The sequence below is a fragment of the Argiope bruennichi genome, chromosome 1 (assembly GCF_947563725.1).
Source record: "Argiope bruennichi chromosome 1, qqArgBrue1.1, whole genome shotgun sequence".
NCBI classification, from domain to species: domain Eukaryota; kingdom Metazoa; phylum Arthropoda; class Arachnida; order Araneae; family Araneidae; genus Argiope; species Argiope bruennichi.
This window is the reverse complement of record NC_079151.1, coordinates 141,768,681-141,786,297: the sequence shown is the minus strand read 5'-3', so window position 1 is coordinate 141,786,297 and position 17,617 is coordinate 141,768,681. Positions and strand designations below refer to the sequence as shown.

The window sequence follows — 17,617 nt, the reverse complement described above, 5'->3', positions numbered from 1 at the left end:
GCTAGCATTTTTATTTATTTATCAAAAGTATATTAATTTTTAAAAGTTAAAAAGATGAAAATAAATTTTTTCTATCAGTTTTATTTTAAAATAGTCATTTGCTTCACACACTGTTTTCTCTTTGAATTTTCATTTTGACCCCGCCAGTCTTAGTTAACTATCATCTTAATATTTCTATCTTTTTAGGACCTTATTAGATTTCTTGCAAGCTGTGAACACTTGGTAGTTTGAAAAAACAAATACGATTTATTTAAATTAAATAACGGCTGTACAATATTGTTTTTTCAAAAATTATTATTTTTAACATCAAAGTTTGGGCTCTTTTGCACACAATGACAGCTATTATTAAGACTTTTTTGGTCTGATGACAGAATCTCAGTTCTGAAATATAATGACTGAGAGAGAGAGTGGATTTATACGTAAAATTTGTCGTAAAATGACCCCATTCAAATGGATCCAATAAATATAAAACCTAGATTAATTGAGCAGTGTCCAAAATTATGAGGTCCATCGCAGAATAAGCATCGTATATCTTACAAATGGAGCATTTATCAAACTTCTTGTTATTAAAATTTCTACTGTTTGAAATTTGACTTCAAGGTAGGCTGATGTTAATATTTGTTTCACCCTGCAATTTTTCTTAACTAATTATGCATCTGCAGCTCTTGAAGCTTCAATCTGCTCCAAAGTTTTATTCTAAAATGTCATAGCCCGATATTTTCTGTTCTAATGATTGAACCGAGCATCTATAATGACTTTCGTTGTGTTTCAGAACGTTCGATAAATAATGAAAATTCTTCTTTGAGGATTCCTTGTTCTTGAAGACTTGAATTAATAGGTACTTCTTTCAGATATCTTTCGGGGCGACATTTTAATGAGGCTTCAGTTATTATCTAAGTTCAAGAAACTCCTAATTAAATGCTTTACTTTGTCGATTTAAAATTTAAAGATCAAATATTCTGAGTTTGCTATAATTTAAAAAATACTTAATCCATAGCATATATATTAATACATATTTTTATAAATTTTTTGTCATTAACAGCATTTTTTAATCTATTTCATAATGGTTTATTATAAATACAAAGCTTCATAAAGTCATTTTTTTTAATTCTCAAAAAGAGGAAACTTTTCATATGGAATCAAAATTATTCAATTCTAAATTAAGGGAATTGCAAACATCTGTACCATCAGAAAAACTGATAATTCAATTTCAGACCTGTAAAACAGGGGTAGTTTATTAATTACAGAAATATATAATTTGTATAGGTTGGAAAAGTTGAAAGCTTGTAAATTATCTTTTAACAATGAATCTAATAGAAGTTCCTATGGTAGAAAGATAGTTGGTTGCCTTTTTCTCGAAATACGTTTTCTTCAAATTTCGATATACATAGAACACATTTTGTTTAGTACAATAGCATGAAACCTTTTACAATAATACTTAAAAATATTATGCATCTGTAAAATGAATTTTTTTCCTCTTTAATAATACTTAACTTTAGAAGTAATTATCATGCAAAATATTTTGTATTGTTTAGATTTTCAAGTTACACAATGTTCATTACTTAAAAAAATATTTATTATTGGGATATTACAACAAATAAGTTCACTGTAATTATTAAACCTATAAAAAAACAAATACTTTAAGAAATAAATACTTTTTACTGTTTTATAATTAAAATAACTCATTCGTTCTTTAAGTGCTAACTTTTCTATCAAATATAAAACTTACATGCTAAAAAAATCTCTTTAATCACTTTAAAATATTTAACAGAAATTGAAAAATTTAAATTAAACAAAGGCATTTAAAAACTGTAGATTCCTTATCTTTTTTATATCTTTGGTTTGTTCGCAGGGTCTTATGATATGAATGCTCTCATTCTGCGCTGGCATGACGAGTGCGTGACGTTTTTGGAAAGCGTGGAGTTGCCGGAACATTTCCTTGACAAAGATGACGTCATCTGCAAAGCTTTCAACTTGACTTATGAAACATCAGGTAAGTCACAGAAATTTTATAGGATTTTAAAGCTTGTATAGTACTTCGGAAATTTTATGTCGATGACTAAATTTGAAATTATTTTCGAATATTCTGCATTCTTGTAACTGTTAAACAAACTGTCTGGAAATTTAAAACCTAAATTTTCCATAAAAATTAAAGTTTCAAAATATTTTAAAACATTTAAAAAGTTGTATTTAAAAATAAATAAAGATTAGTTTTGTTGCTTTTTACCTTAATATTTTTTATGATTGGAAGTGCAGAGGAAATATTTGGTAAAATTATTAATATGAAAATTTAAAGATTTGTGATGAATTTTTACTAAATTTTCTTATTTAATTAATTTTTAAAGAAATTTTTTTAGAAGATATATACTTTTTTAAATAATAAAAAAATATTTTTATCGCATATGCACTTATACTTGAAAACAACCCATTTATATTGGCGATTATCATTATAATTTGATCTCCATTATTTATTATACACACAAAAACTGAAAACTAAAGCAAATAAGCTGAATTATGAGTATAAAGCTGTGATACATATATTCTCCAAAACTCATATGTATTTAGTTGCTTTATATTGAATTTTTCTTTTTAACATTTGAAAGAAGAAGATATATCTAATTTGTATATATAAGGTATCCCAAAGTGTGAATATTAACTAAATTACCATTACTTAATTAATTAAATGTATGCAGGATAATTTTATGATCCTGGAAAACAATTTTAAGTCGATACAATTTACTAATACATTTTTGTATAGAAATGTATAGTCAGAAGTAGGGATTGCAATACCGGTATACCGGGATACCGAATACCGGTATTTTGAGCCATTTGTACAATTTTGTAATACCGGTATTCACAAGTTGAAATACCGGTTTTTCGGTATTTACTAGAAATTTTTAAAATTGTCTCCACTATATGTTCAGGGATCGCGAACATAGCAATATAGTATACGTTTTTGTTTTTATGTCTCCCTAACTGGCGAAATTAACTAATTAATGGCTTAATTAATTGCTTAAATCTAAATGAGCGAAACATGGATTATCCCTGAAAGAAGAAATTGTATCCATAATGACTGATAGAGCAACAGTTATGAAAAAAGTTGGGAAGTTGATTGGTGCAAATCAGCAATTCTGCTATGCTCATAGAATTCAGTTAGGAGTAATAGATGTATTATATCAAAAAAATAAAGAACAGAAGAATCCAAATACTGTGGATATAGAAACTTCGGATTCCAACTTTGAAGAGAGTGAGAGTGAGAGTGATATTGACAATGAAGATAATAACAATGTAATTGTTGAAGAAGATATTGCTAATGAGGATGAAATATTAACCCATCAAGAATTACTTCCTATAATTTATAAAGTTCGAAAAATTGTTAAGATATTTAAACGTTCCCCTATAAAAGATGACATATTGCTAAAATATTAGATTTTAAAACACATTGGAACCGTTTACTCCTAACAGCACACATCACTATCTGAAGATTATATATTACATTGAAAAATCGCACAGAAGAAAGGCATATTTAAATAGAAAATGTCTTATGGTATTTACATAATTATAATGATTTTAAAAATGAAAATGAAAAAGAAGAAAAGAAAATAACCAATTCATATCTGATTAAGTTTATAGTAAATTTTCTTAAAATATTTTGCCCACAAACCTATCCACATTCAGAAGAACTCGGTTCAGTTATCGAAGATTATGATGATACTAATGTCGATAGTGAAAAGGAATTGTCTCTTGAACAAAAATCAGAATTAGCGATAAATAAGAAAATTTCAACGAACCAAAAGATAATACAAAAATCAGCTATATCCAAATTCATCCGATAAGAAATCGATTTATTTGAAGATGAGGGATTTAGAGGTAAATACTTGGAAAAGTATATCGCACATTGCTAACAGTACCACTGACTTTCGTAGATGCCGAAAGAGCGTTTTCGAAGACAGCTAGTAATTTTTGCACAAAATTACTTTTCAGGCTAAATGACAGTACAATCGATGCATTATGTTTTTTAAGATCGCATTTCAGAAATTTGTATTAGTACCACAGACTGAACAGTGATATTTACAAATTTTTGTGATTTAAAAATGTTGTTCCTTTACTTTTTTGATTCTTTATATACTGTTATAATTTATAAGTTACTAATTATTTTTTTGTGATATTTACCCTTTTTATAAAACTGGCAAATAAAGCAAAGAAACACCTGTGTTTACTTTCTTTTTCTAAAATTTCTAATACCGGTATTAAAACCGGTATCCCGGTATTGAGATCTAAAAAATACCGAATACCGGTATTGAAATTTGGTTCCGGTATTGCAATCCCTAGTCAGAAGTAACGCGTTGAGGCACGAGCTCAAAAGATAAGACATAAAAAACCATTTTTTTATTTACAACTAATCGCAAAGTGCTTCTTTTCAGCAAAGGTTACAATAAAAACTGAGAATTGTGATCGCCAACAGTAATGCAAATTAAACAACAGTGATAGTTTTGCAGTATTGTCGGTAGAGGGCACTAGTGAGCCTGGACATCCATTACCTGATGAATGTGAGGGAAACTGTCATTTGTATCTCTGCTTTCAGCCGTGCTGGGATATTTTAAGATTAATGTAAAGCAGGCAGACATCTGTTATAAGTGTGCTGCTAATAGGAATGATAGAACAGCGCTATGACTGTATCAGTAACGTTTTTCGAACAAGGGTATGCTGAATCCCAAAATGTGTGAGCAGTTGCAGAGGCATTTCTATGAAAAGGGTTTTTTCATCGACAGGTCTCAAGAAAGGACTGGAAGAAGAGCTGTATGACACCCAAACATGGAAAAACCATCTTGAATATTACGGATGAGATACCCCACACAAATTACAAGAGCTATTGTACGTCTTGTACATATAAGTCAGCCAATCATTTGGAAAACCTAAAATGAAGAACTTTACACCCATTCCATATTCAGAAAGACTATGCTTTACAAGAAATTTATTTATCTTCGCCCGTAGAATTCTGCCACTGGTTCTTGCGGCAGTGTTCGTTGTATTTGTATTTGACAGCTGACAGCTATGTACTATTCATAAATGAGGTAAAATTTAAGCAGAAGGTTTTATTCAATGTGCACAATACACATATGTAGTTAATAGAACATCCATTCGTTCACATGCATTCTAAAAACTGCGATTTTTGATAGCAGCGAAGACCGAACTCGCAGCAGTTGGGTTCATAACCGAGTAACAAGACTTCAAGACAAAAGTGATCATTCCTGTCTGGGAGTTGTTATCTGGCTTATAAGCTTCACCACAAAACTCTTCTATGTGAATGTTAGGTATTGAGAACAATTTTATGACATCCGTAACTCTTACCATCACAACTCTGTTCTCTCTTATTATATTTTTTGGAAGAGGTTTCACCAAAATTTCTGTAATATATTCGATTGCCGTTCGTAATCAATTGTAGTTTCAGTATGATAGAACGCCAGCCCATTTCAAGGTTGTTGTCCACAATTACTTGGTTGTTGGTTTTGTGGAGCGATGGATTGAGCTACCTCAATAACTAGATTTATCGAGTATCGGTTATTTGTTGTGAGGACATCTGAAGGTAATCATTTACAAGACTCCAGTTGACTGAATTATCTCGTTGCTAAACTATTCGTTGTAGCTGAAACATGTGTGAATGCCTGATATCTTTGAAAACGTTTTGAATTTTGTACTCCTTCATATCTTGCTGTTGGCAGGCACAATTTTGAGCCTTTATTGTTAGCATTGTTTCAAAACACTTTGCAATGATGTTGAAATAAACAATTTTTCCCTTTTTGGACCTCGTTTCGATTGTGTGTGTTCGTGATTCAGCTCATCTCTTCAACTGTTGATGTTTTTTGATACATTAAATTGAGTAAAAATCTCCGAAACTTCATTTATTTATTTTTAAATTTAAAATGCGCGCAAAAATGAAACACAGAATATTTGAAAGATATTTTATTGCTTTGTAAAGTAATAGAATGCGATTTTTTTTAGTTTCATTAATTTTTGTGTGTTTTCATATTTAAGTGTTTCAAACGCAATGATTCGAACCATTGATCCCACCATTTGTTTCTACGTTTCAAAAAGAAAAAAAAAATTATAGCTCAGCGACTGGATCAAATTCTACTTCAAACAACTACCTGAATTTTTTTTAAAAAAATATTCAAAAATTTTAAATACTCTTGTACAATATTCATAAATTACTACTCAACCCTATATCTGACTAAACACATATGAAACGCTCTTCATTAGTTCAGCCAGACTCTAACAAATTCCAATTTGTTAGTGATTAATGATTTTTGTAAATAGGATTGTTCATTGAATTTGATGTTTATAAAAAATTTAGTTTCTATAACTGTTTATAAATAGAAGAACCTTTACTATTAAAATTATCATTATAAAGTAAACTTGCTCGATCTAAAAAGTTGAAAAATGTTAGTGAATGACATTAATAAGAGTTCTATATTTTTTCTCATATGATGCTGTTGTGGTATAAAGGTTATTTATAAATTGTAAAAGATAACCAGAATTTAATACAAACATCGGATACATTTAATAAGTCACCAAAGATTTTGCAAGCAGTATGTTCAGAAGAAACATCTCGCCAGAATGGCACACAAATTTTAGACTGAAAAGCAGGAAATAAAGCTTCCGAGGCAGTTTTATTCGTTTCGCCAAGATAAACTTTAAGAGAAAATTTTTATAAACAACTTTTCATGGAGAGTGGAAGTAGAGTAAGGCAAGTTTTCTTTGCATAGATTTAGTGCGGAGGAAATAATTATGTTTTATGTGTTATGTTTTCAGACAAGATTTGAAATTTGGAGTAAATTTTATGATGCGCATATACAATAGAAAGCTTAGAAAAAATTAAAAATTTATACTATGCACAAATCTTTTATATACAATAACATTCTGGAATTTTTTGTAGTTTTTGCTGAAAGCAACAATTTAGAATAATATTTTTAAACTATCAGTTTTTTTCAGAAATGTGAATTAATAATTAGATATTACATTTTCTGGAAATGTAAATATATGTTTTTAAAATAATTTATTAATGTTACTAGTATAATTTTCTATAGATTTATGCTTAATTCTAGGAATTCTCATTCTAAATTTTATTGGTAATTATCTTTTCCACTTTCTCCAGATGCTCAGTTATTCCTACTTTCCTATATATGAAGAAAGAGAAAGTTTTGGAGCTGTCAAAAACTTCACTTTAACTAATCTCCACGTTTAAAATCTCATCAAGTCTGAAAAAAATAGAACATTTTTTTTAATTATGTCTATTAACGCTATATCTTAAATTGAAAGAAAATGCGACACATAAATTTTGGTATGTGATCTTTCCTAAATGAAAACTGAAGATTTAAATCAAATTTTGAATAAAATCAATCAGAGAGGTCTGTCAGTCTTTCTGTCCACTCGTGTGCATATGAAAAGGATAACTCAAAAGGAATAATTTGATAGATAAATTTCAGCATATCACTCTATCATCATAATAATTATTATATATCAAATTTTGCATCATCTCCCCAAATTAGTTAACTATTTGTTGGCCTATTCATATGTTTGATAGCTCGAAAAGGCGCATCAAGTTACACAAATGAAATTTGGTAAGCAGTCATGATACCAAAATGGTAGATCTGTTTCAGATTTTGGATCTAGTGGATCAACAGGAAGTGGTCCAAATTATTTATTGATTTTCTTTTCTCTATGTTGCTTACTTACTGTAAAACAAATGATAATATATATTAGTAAACGAGAAAGTCAAGAAAAAAAGTTATCAATTAATAATAATTAATTAATCACATTAATTTATCATTAATTAATTACTCTTTTTTGTTTTCATTCTATTTATATATGCATTTTGTTTACATTGGATATTTTTCTAACTTTGGCATTTTATTTAGTTTATGTATTTTTCCCATTTATAAGCATTCGACTGTCCGTGTTATGAATTTTAAATGAATGAATAAATTATCAATTTAATTTTTGATTGCGATGGGCTATATTTCAAAAACCTCTATTAAAATGAAGATTATGAGACAAAAGCAAGGGTATGATTCTTGCATCTAATTTAAGATTATTGGGAGATAAGATCCCTTTCTCCCATCCATACTTGTTTTCTTTCACTTACAGTATTACAATTATAAGGTGATTAGAAATCCTGTACATTAATTAAGCAAGAAGCAGCCAAACTACTATATTAATATAAAAGTTAATGGAAAGTGCAATAAGTGTCAAATTGCCAATAAAAATAAAAATAATAAATTTCAGGCCACTAAATATGTGTTCAAGGTCAGTGCTGCACAATAACTGATAAAATGAGAATATTAGCATGGATAATCACGGTATTGGCTACATTCTCTAGTCTACTCATCATTTAAGCTCAACTCATTATTATAAGTTTCAATTGAGAATGTATTGGGCACTTATAATCTTTTCATGTTTGAAATTTCTGCATTTATGACACAAAAAAATGCATTTAATATATTTTTCATTTTTAATTGTAACAGACAGCCCATGTTCAAAGGATAAGTACCTTCTTATAAATATTTTTACCCATAATTAATTTTCGATTATGTAGTATAGTAATGTTTTACATTGTTGAATATTCTATGACATATTTCTTCTGAATATACTTACCAAAGATTCAAATTCCCGATTTATTTCAATATTTTTAATTCTAAAGAAAAATTATATTTTCAAATAAAAATGTTTCAAAAACTTAAAAATTGTGCATTGTATTGTTCTTTTTGTACTGGATCACGCTCCCTCTGGAAACAATAACAATTTCTGTTGACATTACCATGAACAACATACACTATTAGATATCATGGATGCATTGGTATCATTCAGTGTAGCTTATAGTAGTGTTCATAAACGTTTGCTTACTTTCTTAATATCAAACAGTTTTGTTTCCGACAGGTCACTTCAGTGGATTAGTGGCTCACTTGAGATTCCGGAGGGAGATACCTTACTACTTGATGGAAGTGTATTTGCCTATCAGTCTGCTGGTCATCGGATCCTGGCTATCCTTCTGGTTGGACGTCTACGCCGTTCCCGCCAGGACTGCTCTGGGCATTACCACCATACTTACTATTATCACTAGTTCCAGAGGGATCAAAGAGTCAATTCCGAGAGTGAGTATTTGTCTATAAATTAGAAAAAAACAGCAATAAATATCGATTCTATTCTGTTTATAAGTATTACAGGCCTAGTCAGAGGTTCGTTTCATTAAGGAAACTAATAATTTTTGTCTATGCATTCGGAAACTACAGAAGTTATTTTTATAAGTTTCTTAGAAATACGAATTTCTCTACCGTTTAAAAAACTTTCGGAAGATTTGTGGAAATCTGTAAAAAAAGTCTATAAAATGTAAAACAGACTATACTTTTCTAATGTTGAAAGAAATGAGTGAATAAAAAGTTTTAATTAAATTTATTTCATATTATTTCGAATATATTATAAAAGCACAATTGTGCATCTAATTTTCTAATAATTTATTTCGTTTATTCGTAACACTGAGCTCGAAATTAAGTTACAAACACGTTTTACACAACTATTCAAGATAGGTGCAACTACTATTTAAAACCGTTGTTAAACATCATGTAATGATAGTAAATTCATTGTAAACGTCTATTATCTGTTACTTTTTTAAAATAAAATTTTAAGAGTATATAGATTGACAGTATTTTTAAATTTGGAGTTTAATCTATACAATATTATTTTTACAAAGCAATTAGCTACATATCAAAATTCCAGACAAATTTGTTGTGCCAGCAAAGAAAAAAATGTTTTTAGAATGATATTATCGAATTCATAGAAAGCATTTCCAAAACACAGGTATCACAAAGGAAAGATCGGCAAAGTCATCCGAAGGACCACAATGCCTATAAGGATTAATTGATCACTTGAAATTTCTAAAGAATGATAACAAGAGCATATCTCTCACAGTACCTCGCTGTTACTTCTGGAGCAAAGATTTCAACTAAATTATATGCAAAATTAAGGAGTCGGGTCTTTCATCCGTAACCATTAGCACGTATCACGCCTCTCTTGGGAAAGTACAGAAGATTTGCCCGTCTTTCATGTAATTACGAACATCATCCGTAAATACAGAAAGATCTGTTCATCTTTACGGACGAGTTGAAATGACTGGGAATTTAGTAGCAGAGTAATTCTCAAAGAACCATAATTTGACAGAAAATGAGGCTTTTCACATTCTTTCCAATATCAGAATGGTAATAATTTTTTTCTTCCGAAGTGAAATCTTTGTAAAGCTAAGTGGTTTGCCACACTGAATGATCAGTAACTCCATTTTCAAAGTGGGATCTTGTAATGCTAAGTGGTTTGCCACAAGCCTTATTAGATTTTGGAAATATCAAATGTTATGTTTCTACCATTTATGGTTTAATTTTTATGTCCGAAATAATTTTATTCCTATTTATTTTGCTCTGCTGTATCAGGCTATGTTCCGTTTCAGCTTATTTTGTTATGTTACTTGTTGTTTGACGGTACAGGGTATGTATGTACAAAATTTTAACAAAGCAACCCAATATAATTTGAAATATAGATATCAGATCTTTAATGTTTTTAACATCAGTTCTGACACCAATACGCATATACGTGGGAGAACAGTTCATAGAAACATTGTATTTAAAAACACATTAAAATCATACGTAAACCTACATTTAATGCACTGCAATTATCTTAATTTTATTTCACTTAAAAATTTCAGCATGTTAACAACAGACAATAAAAATATTTTAGGCAAATTATATGTTTTTTTTTCCTTTTAGAAACTCATAAATTCTTATTTACAAAGTTATTTTCAATACTTAAATTATTCTGCTCTTGCATATTTATGGTGTGCTGAAATGTAATTGATCATTTTGCTATGGCTAAAAATATTTAAGGCAAAATATACGCTTTTTTTATAAATTTATAAATTTTTATTTACGCATTTATTTTCAATATTTAAATGACTCTACAATTACATATTTATGGTGAGCTGAAATGTAATTGACCATTTTGCTATGGCTAAAATTTCAGTTTCAGGAATTTCAGATACAGTGTAACGAATTATATTTTTGGAATCTTAAGATATAAATCTTGCAGAATCAAAATATTTGTCTTTTTCATTGGAAACATGATTATGAAAGTCATATTATAAAAATTCTTTCAGTAGAATTTGTATCTCTAATTGACATTTTCGTTTCAAAATGTCAATTAGAATAATTGAATTCATTTTATTGTTCTTCGTTTCAAATATAATTAGTATTGTAACCATTTGTACTTAGGTATCGTACGTGAAGGCAGTCGACGTATGGATCGAGACCTGCACATGGCTCGTGTTCTGTGCCTTACTCGAGTTCCCTTTCGTCAACTTCATCGCTCGCAAGGGCAAAGAGAACGATGCCCTGGCACTCGCGGCCCAGAACAACTCCCGGATAGCGGCATCCAACAAACTATTCCAGGTGACCCTCTTTTTTTTCCTTCTAAGAAAGTTATCCATATTTTGAATCAAACATTAAAGTTTTTACTATCTGAAAAACAAAGCAAATACTAGAATAAGTAGACAATTCACTCTCGAATTGTGGCTGATATTTGGGGAAAAAAACCCGAATCCTGAGAAAACATAGATGCTGTTTGAACAGTCTATTCATGTGTATGTGAATACTGCAATCCACACACATTACGAGACAACTGAATGAAATTTGTTTTGTGGCACTCATGCCAAAATTCGTTAATATATGTCAAGGTTTGTGCCGAATCTATCAATGGAAATAAATTCTTTTCAAATAGTATGTTCTTTTGGCTCATGAAGATGCACGATTCACATTATCATTCTTTTTAATAATTGTGTTAACATTTTCATTGAATAAAAATAATGTATTGATTTTTAATTACTGGATTTAACTCGTTTAGCTCCATTTCGCCACCAGTTCAACTTCGGTGGTGAAGCTGAACTTCCTGTTCCAACCGCATCAGTCACTTGTGAATGACTTTAAATTTGCAGTACAAACTACAACAAGCAACCGATGACTGACAGTATAAAATACGATATCATACGATTCTATTAATAAGTTAATAAATATGCCTAAATTTTCCTTATCAAAATATTTTAATGGGTTTCAATCAAACACAGTAAAATTTTTTTGAGTAAAATGAATATAAACATCGAGAACATTGATGGAGATTATGGTCAAATGGGAAGAAAAACAATATCGATGTGGCATTTAACGTGTTAATCACCTGAGCGATAAAGTTTCTCCCTCCATTAAAAAAAAATCACAATGTTTGTCCTAAAATATTTTGTATTTTGCTTGGCGCATAATTAAATTATTTTAACTTATTAATTTTTTCCCCTTACCATAGTATTTTTCACACTGGATTTAAATGTTAATTAAATCCAAAATTCTAAGTGCATGCTATTAAATTCATTGTAAGAATTTAATCTCTTTTGATAGAATTTTAACAGAATTATAAAAAGAACACACGTTTAAACGTCATGCAACTGCTATTAATCTATTTTTAATCCAAATCCAGTTTTGGAAATCTAATAATTCATTCCGGCCTTTAGGAGTATTTTAACTGTTTTATAAAATATTTGCAAAAGTTAAAATTTTTAACCTGATGTCGTTATATTTCATAAGTAACTCAACTCACCCAGGTTCATTCATAATTTTGGCAATCGTTCTGTGCTTTTCCATTCCTAGATTTTCTCTTCCATATTACGATTCCGGCTAAAAGTTTTGCGCTCACATGCCCATATTATTCCAGTGTAGCATTGATCTTTTCCAGTATGCTAGGTGGTAATCCTATTTAAGTTTGACGTCTATATGCGTCATCGCTTGCCTTTTAAAAGGGGGCTTGGGGGATTTCAAAAAATAAACTCCGTAGTTAACTAGTTAAGGGCAAAGAGAAAACTCATAAAATAGAATTATCCGCTATAATTCCAATTTTTTAATTCTCTATATCAATTTCGTCTCCTTTTTTGTCCTCCAATGTCTAGAGCATCTTAGAACTGAAATTCATACACTATTTAACACATACGCGGCCATGATTCAGGCCTGTGATTTGTATATCTAACTATATGCTATATTTGGCCCAATATCTAACTATATGCTTACTTCTTTGCTATTTGTTAATTGTAGTAGATAAGAGAATATCTAATTAGATATTAGATATGAATCACATGTGATTCACACTGTGAACAATCTGTTAAAATAAGGACATATAAACTAATCATAGGTGTATTCTATTCGCATAAAATTCTATACTGTATAAGAACTTTTACTCTTATCTGAATATTGGTGACATGGCAGTCAACATGTTAATCAAAAATATTTGAAATTCAATGAATATCTTCTTCCAGAATGATTTTTATTGCCTGTATTTCTAGGTTGTAAGACAACCATCTGCCACCCACAAGGTAGCGGCGTCGTACACCAACGGCCCTCTCATTCGCCAGTTCGGCGACAGAGTCACAGAACGCCCAGTTGAGGATCTGACCCCACCTCCCGATGATTGCTGCAATCTCTACTCCAAGTTGACCGAGCAAACAGCTAAATCCATAGACAAAGTTTGCAGAATACTCTTTCCCTGCGCCTTTGTCATATTCAACCTCATCTACTGGTTCTCGTGGGCTCCGTAGCTTTGTCTCCCAATTTCTGTGGGGTGAAAAGTGTATTTGAAATTCACATGGTAGATGTGTAGATAAATGGTGCTTTGTATAAGATAATGTGGCGCCAAGCATGGTTGTCCTTAATATGAGATGTATCCTAAATGTATTTTTACTTTTATATTTGAACAAAAAATCCTATTTTGTTGTCGAACTCCCTTTTTCAAACCTTGCCAAATCAGCCCTATACTGTGCTTGCAAAATTAGTCCTGAACAGTGATTCATATTTTTATCACTGTCATTTATGTTTTTTTTCACGTAATTTCGAATGCTTGAATAACTGATTAATTACGTATTTCGTTTAATATATTTTCATTTGAAAAAGAAAATTTTTAGTGAAAACCTTTTATTAGCTAATTACTTTTATTTAAACTAGTAAATTTTAATTAAAAATGAAGTTCTGCATTAAATTCTTTAATTTTTATTCCAGAATTTTTGTATATTCATTTATTATACAACTTTTGTTGAAAATAGTTTTACGGTATACGGTTAATTTGGTTCAAAAGTTTTTCAAAAAAGGGAGAGCATTTTAAATCAAAATTATGATTAGTCGTTTCTTGAAAAATAATGTTTTAGTTAAATTTCGATATTAAACGAAAGCTATATCTTTGTATATAAATAAAAATGTTGATTGATGCTTTTTAATTTTTCTTCAGTTGAGATAACAATCAATTAAGTATTTATTATTTTCTGAACATTGTTTTGTGTTCTTATAATTTTTAACTCATTATGATTCAGCAGAATTTAGATTCATGAAAGAATCAATTAAACATAGGGTATAAGGAATCCTTTTTTGTAATGGAATGGAATATAATTTATAATATGAGGAAATAAATGTTTAAGCAGCTTGGTTAACAAAATTTCTGAATTTAAAAAAAAAATTAAAAAAAAAATAGAAAAATGAGAAGTTTATTTCAAAAATAAAAATCTTTTATTCTTTTTCTAAGGACTTTCATCATATCAATTGATGCTATAAGTAAGCGTTAAACAAAATCATAATTCTACGGAATAAATTGTGTAGAAATAAATAAAATGTATTTTCTCCTAACTTTCGAGATAATAGCTTTGATTTTTAAAGCAAAATATAAAACTCGTATGTATTGCCATGTTGAAAACGTAAAAATATGGAGATGGAGAAGTATTCGCATATCAAATTACGAAAAACTATGTGTAATAGTCTCTTCGATACGTCTTCGGAGATTACTTATCAGCTCAAAAGCAAGTAAAGCGGTAAAAGATGGTTTTCTAATCACCTATTAAATTACAATTCCTTCAGTTTTTACATTCCAAAAATACATTCTATTTATTTTATTTTGCCATATTTTTTATTTATATAGTTAAATTATGTATAGGATTTATTTTTATATCTATTTATTTATTTTTATTTACTTGTATATATGTATATATTATATTATTTATTTGATATTTCAAATATCGCAAAAATAATGAACACCATAAAACAGTATTGTAAAATATTCTCAGTGCTATGTTATATTGTATAACACCACTTAATATTAAATAATATTATGCAATTATTATATTGATTTTTTTTGTAATTTAAATAATATAATTATCTTTTTCTTAATAATACTTTATAAAATATTAAAACAAATTAAGCAATATGCAGTAATTGAAAGTGTTTTCTCTCATGAATATTAAAACAATATAAAAAAAGGGAAAGAGAGAGGGAGATTAATTTGGAAGGCAGTCAATTTCTGATTTTCTCTGTGATTATTAAGAGACTCATTTATACATCATTTCTTTATATTCATTAAGACATTTTTTGCTGATTGGAGCTATTTTGAGTTGTGTTAGCTTATTAAGATTTTTTTGAATAATATGTTTGATTTTAAATAATCAAAATTGTATTAGTAAAATTGGATACAAATGGATTTTAATTTTGATTCCATAAAATGAATAAAAGCTGGTCAAGGAATTCAGACGAAAAAGATAATGATTTTTGCGAAATATAATGCAATAGAATCTGGAGTTCCAACTATTCCTCATTCTTATATATTCAGAGCAAAATTATAAAATTAAAAAAAATCTTAAATTTTTTTAAAATTGATCAATGATATTTTCCTTGATGGTTATTCAAAATAATGCTTGCTCACATTTGGATTGACAGTTGCTAGAGATTTCGTAGGAAATGTATCTTAGATTTTTGTAAAAAAAAATTTTTTTTTCTTGATATTCAGTTTTTAATAATCCGACACATAAATGTAATATATTCTGCATTTTTTTTGCCAAGAATTTAGAATTAGTAATTTTTTTCTAGTAAGTAGAATATAAGCATTCAGAAATCAAAATGTCGTATATGCTGGTGCTTTTGTCATATTTTATACTCTATCTATGTATATGTTATTATCTGTTCCATGCAATTTGAATTTGAAATAATGTCTTGATAGTAATGTCTTCAGTTCGATAGTTTATTTCAAACCTAGTTTATCTTGCTGCCTTTAGAATATTTAAGTAGTAAAATGAATATTAAATATTTATTCCAATAATGGCATGGAAATTATTATCATTAGAAAAAGCTCCAATCAACACATTTTTTTTAATTAAGTAGAATGCGTATTTTTAGGAAATATAAAATTTCAATTTTATTTATTGTTAGATTTATCAAACGAAAAGAAATTTTTAAATTGTTTGCAAACGCTTTACTTCTCCATATATTTTATTAAAAAAATTACTAAGGACAGACTCAGTGATTAAATTATATAAATAATATCGAGATCATAGTTATGAATAGTAACGCATCAATAAAAATAGATATATAAATAATAAAATTTTTAATTTTTACAAATTTAATTTTAAGAAAGTCTGTTTGTTTAATTAATTTTGAATACAAAGTTTGTAAATAATTTTTCTCTAGCATATGTTAAAAGCTTTAAGTAAAACGGTATAAGAAATTGTTCTACTAATTTTTTAAGGCATAAATGAGAAAAATTATTCTTCTAATTTCAAAAAGTCGAATAAGAAGAATTCTGATCATTAAAAAATAAGAATAATTCTATTAAAAAGGAACCCAGAAAATTATAGAAAAGAGGTGAAAAATCTTTTCTCCCTTTCTTATAACAACCGTAAATATTATTATTCAACTAAATGAAATCACTATTTTGATTTTTCCACAGAAGAATTTCTGAAAACGAAGACAAATTCCTATCTTATTTTTTAGGACAAATCTTAATTTACGACGATGGCAAGTTAAAAAAGAATAAGAACCACCAACCTGCTGATTATGGATACAAATAATATTTTGATAATTTGCGTACTGCGAATTTATATTTATGCATATCAAATTTCTGAAAAACACAAAATTTTGAAACAGAGCTTTCTAATAAAAAATCGATGCAGTTGTTAAGAGAATGACGAGAAATCGTTTGCATGTCATTTCAGTGTTGCTATATGAATACGTAATTAATTCTGGAAATGCCAGGTAGTTGAGTCATCACTACTACGAGCTAAAAATACATTCATTCTTTTTTTCTTTAATTCTTCTTTTTTTTTCTAATTACCTTTTATAAATGAAGAGTTAACTGTTCACAAAAATGGTCACTAATAGAAAACAGAAATACTTATTCAATAAATATCTTTGTTTTCCCAAAAGTTTATGATTCATCCAATTCTCTTTTTCTCAATATCAGAATTTTTCATGACATTTCCTTCTAGAAACATCTCTAAAGACGTTGTTAATTCGTTGTTAGACGTTGCTGTTAATAATATAAATTTCTTCTAACCAGCATATATTCAAAAATATAATTCCTTGTCTGGTTAAAGATATATGTTAAAAACGTACATAAAAGATTCATTCACTGCCAATAGAATTGTATTAAACGCCAATTAGCATTGTGTTTTGTAGTTATGTAATCAATTCTTCTGGAATAAATAGTTTTCAAAAGTGAACCTGTGTTGTTATTT

The 17,617-nt window shown here is 28.6% G+C and overlaps 1 protein-coding gene across 1 annotated transcript in view; it reads left to right on the top strand.

Annotated features, from left to right (window-relative positions):
• Nucleotides 1-13,682, top strand: part of LOC129975409 (glycine receptor subunit alpha-2-like) — a 49,103-nt gene extending 35,421 nt beyond the window's left edge. Inside the window, exons 8-11 of the mRNA XM_056088475.1 lie at nt 1,853-1,993; nt 8,938-9,152; nt 11,313-11,489; nt 13,418-13,682. Of these exons, the coding sequence (XP_055944450.1) occupies nt 1,853-1,993; nt 8,938-9,152; nt 11,313-11,489; nt 13,418-13,669 (785 nt within the window). The 3' untranslated portion in view covers nt 13,670-13,682. The remainder of the gene's footprint in view (nt 1-1,852; nt 1,994-8,937; nt 9,153-11,312; nt 11,490-13,417) is intronic.
• The last annotated feature ends 3,935 nt before the right edge of the window (nt 13,683-17,617 follow it).